The following is a 10,756-nucleotide window of genomic DNA, read 5'->3' on the forward strand; positions in this document are numbered from 1 at the left end:
TGTGGTTTTGGTGAATTTGGTCCCTGATTTCCTTTGGGCCCTTTTTATACACCTGTCTGTGTAAAGGTACTGAATAGTGGAAAGTTCACCACTACGGATGTGCTGGGCTGTCCGCAACACTCTCTGAGGTTTCCTGCAATTAAGGAAAGTACAGTTCCCATACCAGGCAGAGATGCAGCCAGTCAGGGTGCTCTCAATTGTTTCCCTGTAGAAAGTCCTCAGAATTTTGGTCCCCATCTCCAACTTTTTCAACTATCTGTGGTGACAGAGGTACTGCTGTGCTCTTTTCACAACACAGCCGGTATGTACAGACAATGTAAGGTGCTTTGTGATGTTTATGCCGAGGAACTTAAAGCTGTTCACCTTCTTAACCCCAGATCCATTGATGTCAACAGGGGTTATCCTGTCTCCATTCTTCCTGTCGTCCACAATCAGCTCCTTTGTTTTTGTGACAATGATGGAGGGTTTGTTTCCTTGACACCAGTCAGATGTTCAGATCATAGATAGATTCAGCAGTTAGATGGTTGAGCCTGGTGCAATGAATGTGCTGAGCTGTGTATATCACAATGCAAGAAGCATCGTAGGAAAGCCAGATGAGCTCAGGTAGGGAATTATGATATTGTAACCAATATTGGGACTTGGTTGCAGCCAACAGTCTCAGGGATTTAGAGGAACAAATTTGTAGAGAGATTGCAGACCATGCCAATAAACAAAAAGGTTGATTCAGTAAGTGATTTTAACTTTCCACATATTGACTGGGACTCCTAAACTGTAAAGGACTAGATGAGGTAGAGTTTGTCATATGTGCCCTTAATCAATACGTAGAATTCCTGATGTAGAAGTGTGCAATAAGCTGTTAGGAAATGATCAGGGCTGGTGACAGAAATTAGTGATCATAATGCCATGAGATTCAAAGTAAATATGGAAAAAGAGAGGTCTGGACCACCGGATGAGATTCTAAATTGGAGAAAGGTCAATTTTGATGGTATCAGAAAGGATCTGACAAGTGTGGTTTGGGACAGGTTGTTTCCTGGCAACGGAGTACCTGTAACTGGGAGGTCTTCAGATGTGAATTTTTGAGGATGCAGAGTTTGTATGTGCCTGCCAAAATGAAAGTTGAAAGGTAACTGGTCCAGGGAACCTTGGTTTTGAAGAGAAATTGAAGCCTCGTATATATTATTCCACTAAATGCCTCAGACTGTTGGGTGCTACCGAGACCCATTAATGACTACAAGTCATAATTCCACGCACTGAGCTCATCTGAATTTTTTTGTTGTCTTTTGGTTTCTCAAAGCTTCCGAATATTTGTTCTTTTGTTTGCCCTCTCTTTGACATTTATGTTGGCTTTGGCTTCTCATTTTAGCCACAGTTCTGTCCTCCTGTCTTTCTGATGCTTCCACTTCTGTGGAATCACTCAGGTCCCAAATTGCTCCAGAAACTCCGGCCACTGCTGCTCAATTGTCACACCTACCCTTTACCTTCCAAACAAGTTTGGCCAGCTTCTCTGCCATATAAACATGGAGAAGTTCAGAAAAGAAACAGGCTATTTGTCCCATCTAGTCAATGCCAAAAAAGCATTTAAACTTGCAGTGCGATCTGGACCAGCTGGCAAAATGGTTTGAGAAATGGAAAAAGGAATTTAATGCAGACAAGTGTGAGTTGTTGCACTTTGGACTGACCTACCGAGGGAGGTCTTTCACAGTGACTGGTCGGGCACGGAGGAGTGTTGTAGAAGAAAGGGACCTGTTGTAGAAGAAAGTCCTTAATTCACTGAAAGTGGTATCACAGTTAGATAGCGATGGAAGGGAAGATTTTAGCCCAATGGCCTTCATGAACAAAAGTACTGACAACAATAGATGAATGTTATGTTGACTTGTAGAAAACATTGGTGAGGCCTAATTTGGAGTACTGAGTACAGTTTTGGTCACCAACCTACAGGAAAGATGTAAGGACTTTGAAAGAGTTCAGAGAAAATTCACAAGGATGTTGCCAGGTCTGGAGTACTTGGGTTATAAGGAAAGATTGAACAGGTCAGGACTTTATTCCTTGGACTGTAGGAGATTGAGGGGAGATTTGATTGTGATAGAGGGGCATAGATAGTGTAAATGCAAGCTGGCTTTTACCACTGAGATGGGGTGGGAGTACAACCAGAGGCCATGGGTTAAGGGTGAAAGGTGAAATGTTAAGGGGAATATGAGGGGAAACTTCTTCACACAGACAGTCATCGGGGTGTGGAATGAGCAGCCAGCTCAAGTGGTGCATGCGAGCTCGATTTCAACATTTCAGAGGTTCATGTAGGTACCTGGATGGTAGGGGTATGGGAGTGGGCAGTTTAAATAGTTTAGCACAGACTAGATGGCCCAAAGGGCCTGTTTCTGTGTTGTAATTTTCTACAAGAATGTGAAATATTACAGAAATTCACTCTGTCTTTTTAACAGTTGTGCGGACCAACCACTCACCTCAACAGGAATTTTTAATATGGCATTAAAACTGTGGCACTTTACGTTAATAATACATAAAAGAAAATCCTAGATGCACATCAAGAAAGACTAATTGCATGAGACTGGTTTTGTTACTGTGGGGCCAGGCACCCATGCAGCTCAGCAGGAACAGGGAATAATACCAATGGAGAGAGTCTAACTCCACCAAGGTACAAATTGGAGATGACAGAAATGCCCCATTCTTATAGAAACAGGAAGAGCATCAAAGAATTGATGGTCATTCCAGATACCAGCACTCTGCCCAGTCAGGAGATGATTTCTCTGTCCAACTTGGGTAGAACCTCACTGAAACAGTGCGATACCAGGTCAAACCTTGGTAACTGAAGTAATCTCATCTGAAATGTTGTCCTACACCCATTGATGGATTTTGTAAATCTTTTTACAGGTTAAAAACAAGAAGGAATTTGTCTCCAGGAAGTTAAAACACGGCACACCAGTTTTGTTGTCTCTGTCTATATTTAAGGAGCAAGGGATTCAATCGACCATCCTTCCTGCTCAACTGTGGGGAGGGATTTATTCGGTCATTTGACCAACTGGCAACCCGTCATTTTACACAGGAGAAAGGCTGTTCACCCGTTCAGACAGTGGGAATGGATTCAGTCGGTTATCACAATTGAAGGTACATCAGTAATTTCACACTGGGCAAGGCCATTCACCTGTTCTGTGTGTGAGAAGGCGTTCAGTCGGTCTTCCCACCTGTGGACACACCAGTCAGTTCACACTGGGCAGAGGCTGGTCATCTGCTGAACATCTGGGAAAGGATTCACTCTGTCATCTGACCTAATGGCTCACCAGCGTGTTCACATTGGGGAGAAGCCATTCACCTGCCCAGTCTGTGGGAAGGGATTCACTCAGCCATCCACCCTACAGAGTCACCAGCGAGTTCACACTGGAGAGAGGCCTTTCACCTGCGCAGAATGTGGGAAGGGATTCACTAAGTCATCCACCTTACTGGTACATCAGCGAGTTCACACTGGGGAGAAGCCATTCAGCTGCTCAGTCTGTGGGAAGAGATTCACTCAGTCATCCCACCTACAGAGTCATCAGCGAGTTTACACTGGGGAGGGGCCGTTCACCTGCTCAGAATGTGGGAAGAGATTCACTTATTCATCCACCCTACAGAGTCATCAGCGAGTTCACACTGGGGAGAAGCCGTTCACCTGCTCAGTCTGTGGGAAGGGATTCACTCAGTCAACCCACTTACAGAGACACCAGCGAGTTCACACTGGGGAGAAGCCGTTTACCTGCTCAGAATGTGGGAAAAGATTCACTGATTCATCCGCACTACAGAAGCATCAGCGATTTCACACTGGGGAGAAACCGTTCACCTGCTCAGAATGTGGGAAGAGATTCACTGATTCATCCACCCTGCGGAAGCATCAGCGAGTTCACACTGGGGAGAAGCCGTTTACCTGCTTAGAATGTGGGAAGAGATTCACTCAGTTATTCAATCTACAGAGACATCATCGAGTTCACACTGGGGAGAAGCCTTTCACATGCTCAGTCTGTGGGAATAGATTCACTGATCTATCCACCCTACTGAGGCATCAGCGAGTTCACACTGGAGAGAGGCCGTTCACCTGCTCAGAGTGTGGGAAGGGATTCACTCGGTCATCCCACCTACTGGCACACCAGCAAGTTCACATTGGGGAGAAGCCATTCACCTGCTCAGTCTGTGGGAAGGGATTCACTCAGTCATCCAATCTACAGAGACATCATCGAGTTCATACTGGGGAGAAGCCGTTCATCTGCACAGTCTGTGGGAAGCGATTCACTGATACATCCACCCTACTGAGTCGTCAGCGAGTTCACACTGGGGAGAAGCCGTTCATCTGCTCAGAATGTGGGAAGAGATTCACTGATTCATCCACCCTACGGAATCATCAGCGAGTTCACACTGGGGAGAAGCCATTCACCTGCTCAGTCTGTGGGAAGGGATTCACTCAGTCATCCCACCTACAGAGACACCAGCGAGTTCACACTGGGGAGAAGCCGTTCACCTGCTCAGAATGTGGGAAGAGATTCACTGATTCATCCGCCCTACTTTGTCATCAGCGAGTTCACACTGGGGAGAAGCCGTTCACCTGCTCAGAATGTGGGAAGAGATTCACTGATACATCCACCCTACGGAAGCATCAGCGAATTCACACTGGGGAGAAGCCGTTTAACTGTTCAGAATGTGGGAAGAGATTCACTCAGTTATCCAATCTACAGAGACATCATCGAGTTCACACTGGGGAGAAGCCGTTCACGTGCTCAGTCTGTGGGAAGAGATTCACTGATCTATCCACCCTACTGAGTTATCAGCGAGTTCACACTGGAGAGAGGCCGTTCACCTGCTCAGAGTGTGGGAAGGGATTCACTCAGTCATCCCAACTACTGGAACACGTCAATTCATATTGGGGAGTGGCCGTTGTTATGAATCCCTAGGTTTCGTTTGCTGTGGACTGTCATTTTAAGAGAGAGAAATTAAGAAGTCTGACTTGCAGCTTGTTTACATCGCTCGCAGCTTGTTTCGTTTTAACCGAGGACACAGACACTCAGAGTCAGACGGAGACGGATGAAAAATGAAAGGATTGAAACCAGGGAAATAGTGGCCAAAGGTCACTGTTTAGAACATTCCTAGGCCCACAAGGGTGGGTTAATTATCCATTCGCCGTACATCGAATGTGTGGTTGTCACCTCATTTAACCCATAGGAGTGGATCTGATTTGGGATATCCTGTTTAGACCACTTATGTGTTAACCCTTGCCTGTGTGTGATGTGGTCATTCATTTGAAGATGATACCCCTCATGACAAGTCACATTCGGTGATAATTCGTATGTAGATTTGTAAAGATGATGGATAAAATCTACAGCAACTGTTCTCTCATTTTAACACTGTGGAACCTGCAGAACAGACAGACAGACAGACGTACTTTATTGATCCTGAGGAAAATTGGGTTTCGTTACAGCCGCACCATCCAAGATAGTGTAGAAATATAGCAATATGAAACCATCAATAATTAAATAATAATAAGTTAATCTTTGCAAGTGGAAATAAGTCCAGCACCAGCCTATTGGCTCAGGGTGTCTGACACTCCGAGGGAAGATTTGAAAAGTTTGATGGCCACAGGCAGGAATGCCTTCCTGTGATGCTCAGTGTTACATCTCGGTGGAATGAGTCTCTGGCTGAATGTATTCCTGTGCCTAACCAGTACTTTATGGAGCGGATGGGAGTCATTGTCTAAGATGGCATGCAACTTGGACAGCATTCTCTTTTCTGACATCACTGTCAGAGTGTCCAGTTCCACCCTCACAACATCACTGCCCTTACGAATGAGTTTGTTGATTCTGTTGGTGTCTGCTACCCTCAACCTTCTTTCCCAGCACACAACAGCAAACATGATAGCACTGGTCACCACAGCCTCGTAGAACATCCTCACCATCGTCCGGCAGATGTCAAAGGACCTCAGTCTCCTCAGGAAATAGAGATGGCTCTGACCCTTCTTGTTAACAGCCTGAGTGTTCTCTGAGCAGTCCAGTTTATTGTCAATTCGTATCCGCAGATATTTTTAATCCTCCACCATGTCCACACTGATGCCTTGGATGGAAACAGGGGTCACCGGTGCCTTAGCCCTCCTCAGGTCCACCACCAGCTCCTTAGTCTTTTTCACATTAAGCTGCAGATGATTCTGCTCGTACCATCTGACAAAGATTTCCACCATAGCTCTGCACGCAGCCTCATCTCCCTTGCTGTTCGACATAACTGCCTTCTCTTGACATTTACCCTAAATTACAAATATCTCTCCCATCACCTATTTTGTGGATAAACTGAACTTTCATACTTTACAATCTCAGGACTCCAAGCCTTGTTTCCCCTGAGCTCAATAGTTTGGGAGTTAAATTTACACACATATATACACATAACACTGTTAATTTTCGTTTAACTTGCTTAAGTTACTATATTATAAGTGGATACTAATAAGCATTGTGGTTTTCACATCAAAAACAGACTCCAGTAGTAGTCTGTTGCTGCTGGTTCGTTTCTGAAGCGTTACGGTTCTCCTGCATCTGGGTTATGATCAAATTTGAGGATTGATTAATTATCAATTTCATTGGGGAAAACTCTTTAGATTTATTTCTGTTTGGGAAATTTGCAGCAATGGATGTTGATCGATGTCAGGAAGCGCCAACCTCTGAGGCATTAGAGGACGCCAGAAGGGTTGAGTTGTTGAGTATTGCTGAAAGGTTAAAACTTGTTAAGGTGAAATTGACAATGAGGAGGGCACAGATGCAGAGGGTGATAGCTGAACATTATGTATCTGAGGGTGTGTTTAAAGTGGAGGAGTTGGAGGTGTTTCCTGAAAGTGAACCTCGTGAGCTTGAGCTCCAGTACAAGTGAGAAAAATTAAAGATGGAGGCTGCGGAAAGGCAGAGGCAGTTTGAGGCTAGAGAGGCAGAAAAACAGACAGAAAATTGTCTCATAAAGTGTGATAAAGGGAAAGGCTTAGCATGCCTATACTGCTTTGCCAGTTGATGAAGCAGCTGATTTTTTTTTATACTGCACCAATCATCGCCACTGGGCTATAAACGTGCAGGAGCAGTGTGTGGTTCAGTGCTTTGCTCAAAAACACTCACACTGCCTCGGCTGAGGCTCGAAAACATGACCTTCAGATCACTAGTTCAACACCCTAACCAGCTGGCCACGCACCACACATTATGACCTAGTGAAGCAGGCTGTGCTCAAAGCTTATGAGTTGGTCCCAGAAGCATAAAGGCAAAAGTTTAGAAATTTGAAGAAACCTGTGAACCAGACTTATATGAAATTTGCTTATGAGTAATTTGTGTGTATTGCCCGCTGGTGCACATATAAAAATGTAAATGATGATTTTAACAGCTTGAACGTGTTGGTTTTAACTGAAGAATTCAATAAGTGTGTCCCTGATGACATAAAGACATATTTAGATGGAAATGATGCTGCCACTATGCAGGAGTCTGCTAGATTAGCAGATCAGTTTGCTTCAACTCATAAGCGTATGGTTACCCTGAATAAGAGTTTCGAAAAGAGTAGCAGGGATGACCAGGGTAAACCAGAAATTAATGCTGGGATTTGTCACACTTGTCAAGTTTTGGCTAAACCTCATCAGGTCACCCCAGTGGCCCCACTGTGGTCTATACCTGCATTCTGTGAACCCTTTTCTAAAGTTATAGAGAATTATGTTGGCCCATTGCCAAAGACTAAAGCTGGCCATCAGTATCTGCTAACTATTATGTGTACTGCGTCCAGATTCCCAGAGACAATACTGCTCAGAAATATTAAAGATAAAACTGTGTCGAAGGCTCTTACTGAGTTTTTTTTTACTTTATTTGATTTGCCTCAAGAAATCCAGTCTGATCAAGGAAGTAATTTTACATCTGGGTTATTCCAGCAGGTAGTTTATGAACTGGGAGCAAAACAAATTACATCGTCTACATACCATCCGGAATCACAAGTGGCTTTAGAAAGATTTCACTCTACCCACAAAACAATGATTAAGACATACTGTGTTGAAAATGGAAACGACTAGGATGAAGGAATACATTTGCTTTTGTTCGCAGTAAGAGAGTCGGTTCGGGAATCATTGGGCTTTACTCCATTTGAACTCGTATTTGGACGCAGAGTGAGGTGACCTTTGACCTTGTAAAAGGAGCGGTGGATTGATGGGGATGTACATGTTAACTTGTTAGACTATGTTTTAAATTTCAAAAATAAACTACACCAATTCTGTGGTCTAGCGAGACAAAACTTAAAGATTTCTCAAAACAAAATGAAGTGTTGGTTTGATAAGCAGGGTTGTGAAAGAAAATACCAGGTGTGAGATAAGGTGCTTGCCTTATGTTGACGAATCCACTTCAGGTGAAATTCAATAGACCGTATGAAATAGTCTCTCAATTTAATGATGTGAATTATGTTATTACAACACACAACCTACGTAAACTAACACACCTGGCACACATAAATATGATAAAGCCTTGTTTTGACAATCAGGCACCATCTGTGAGTGTTGTTGTCAAAACATATGAATCTGGTAACACTGAGCTTGAAACAATTGACTCGTCTGAGACTTTTCACAAGCCAAACATGGTCCCAGTTAGGCTAATGAACTCCGTTGTTCCAGAAAATATTGATAACAAGTTGGCTCATCTGCAGCCAAAGCAACAACAGCTGAAGGAATTAATTCTGAAGTTTAAAGATTTCTTTTGCGATGTTCGCAAGCAAACCACGGTCTCATTACATGATGCAGATATTGGTCAAGCCAAACCGATTAAACAACACCCATATCGCATGAACGTAGAGAATGTAAATTGGCTGAGCAATTGTTGTAAGCGTGGAAACAGATTCAGTAGGTCTCAGGGGCACAGATTATGGGAAGGTAAATGAAGTAACAAAAACAGATGCCTATCCTATCGCTAGGATAGATGATTGCATCGATAAAGTTGGAATAGCTAATTTCTTACAAAGATTGATCTGTTGACAGGGTATTGGTGTGTTCCATTGACGGACAGACATAGAGAAATTTCTGCCTTTGCGACACCATCTAGGTTGTATGAATACAATGTTTTGCTTTTTGGAAAGAAAAATGCTCCAGGAACATCCCAGAGAATGATTAATTTTGAAATTCGAGGGTTAGAACACACAGATGCCTATATTGATGACTTAGTCACAGGGAGTGACACTTGGGAAGAGCATATCTCTGATTGGTAAGAAGGCTCTTAGAAGGTTTCTGGGAATGGATGGATATTATCGTAAGTTCTGTAAGAACTTTGCTGCTCTCGCTCTTCCTCTGACTAATCTCCTGAAGAAGGGTGAAAAGTTTGTTTGGACTGAACCTTGTCAGGAGGCATTTGATCGATTGAAAGATATTATTTGAGATTAGGCCAATCAATGTAGTATTCTCAGCAAATTTAATTAGCAGATTGGAGCTGTGGGTGGCAACACAAGTCATGGGTGCACAGAGAGTAAAGGAGAGGGCCAAAGTGACAACCCTGTGGGGTATGTGTGCTGAGGGTCAGAGAGACAGAGGAGATGGAGCCCACTCTTACCACCTGCTGGTGATCTGACAGGAAGTCCAGGATCCAGCTACACAAGGCAGGGTGAAGGCCGAGGTCTCTGAGCTCCTTGTCGATACTTCATGCCTTTGTATGGCTACTGCTCTGCCCATGACTGCAAGGAACTGCAGAGAACTTTGGAGAGCAGAGAACATCAGAGAAACAAGCCTCCACTCCATGGACTCTCCCTACACTTCCCCTCCCTCGGAAAAGCAGGCCATGTACACAAAGAACCTCATAACCTGGACATTCTTGCTGCAAACCCGCTCCCACATTGGCGGAGAGATACAAAAGCCTTAAAGTGCGTAACACCAGGCTGAAGGATGGCTTCCTGTCTGCAGTTATAAGCCAAATGAATGATAAAATGGACTCGACCTCACAATGTAACTCGACGTGACCCTGCACCATATGTCTATCTGCACTGCACTTTCTCTGCAGCCATAATACTTTGTTACAGTTATTTTTTTGTTGTCTATGAGCTCAATGTACTGTTGTAATGTATCGATCTGTGTGGATGGTACATCAGGCAAGATTTTCACTGTAGCTCAGTACGTGATGATAATAAACAAATACACCACTTTAATTGTGTGGAAATATTAGACAGACTGAGCTTCTGCTCCGGAACCACAGAAGGAAACTGACCAGTTGTCATTTCTGTGGAAAGCAAATATATGGTAAATGCTTCAATCTCCCATTACGATCTGCAGTAACTGGGATCAGGTGACCGGCGGTGGGTCTCCCATATCAATATCAGAATCAAGTTTAATAGCACCAGCATATGCCATGAAATTCGTTGTCTCTGCGGTAGCAGTAGAACCTAATTAACAAAAGATCTTAACAATTGTGACTTAAAGTAAGTATATGTATAGAAAGTACAAAAATATAAAAAAAATGTAATAAGCTATTCTAATTGTGTAAATGTAATAATCTAATTTAATTGTGTGGAGCTATTTGATCCGGATCTCACTGCGTTGTCTGAAGGGGACAAAGGTGAAGCTACATGTACACGTAGAGCAGTGACCCGCAAATGCTGCAGATCTGCAGAAAAACGTGAACAGGAAACGGGATCAGGTGACGGGTGGAGGGTCTCCCTCCTGAACTGGTGACTCTGCTCCTCGGCCCTCACACACTGCCCGACCCATCCGCCGCATTCCCCACATTATTCCATATTTACACCAGATACA

The 10,756-nt window shown here is 43.8% G+C and overlaps 1 protein-coding gene across 5 annotated transcripts in view; it reads left to right on the forward strand.

The window, feature by feature from the left end:
- The window catches only part of LOC132388651 (gastrula zinc finger protein XlCGF26.1-like), a 29,420-nt gene extending 18,974 nt beyond the window's left edge, over positions 1-10,446 (forward strand). For 3 of the 5 annotated variants that reach the window (XM_059961018.1, XM_059961019.1, XM_059961020.1), the window contains exon 3: positions 2,887-7,816. In XM_059961018.1, the coding sequence (XP_059817001.1) occupies positions 3,285-4,931 (1,647 nt within the window). In that variant the 5' untranslated portion in view covers positions 2,887-3,284 and the 3' untranslated portion in view covers positions 4,932-7,816. Of the gene's footprint in view, positions 1-2,886; positions 7,817-7,912 lie in introns of those variants that run through there. The other 2 variants (XR_009510299.1, XR_009510300.1) reach the window with 2 other exon arrangements.
- Positions 10,447-10,756: the final 310 nt, after the last annotated feature.

This window comes from Hypanus sabinus, unplaced genomic scaffold (genome assembly GCF_030144855.1).
Source record: "Hypanus sabinus isolate sHypSab1 unplaced genomic scaffold, sHypSab1.hap1 scaffold_371, whole genome shotgun sequence".
Classification (NCBI taxonomy): domain Eukaryota; kingdom Metazoa; phylum Chordata; class Chondrichthyes; order Myliobatiformes; family Dasyatidae; genus Hypanus; species Hypanus sabinus.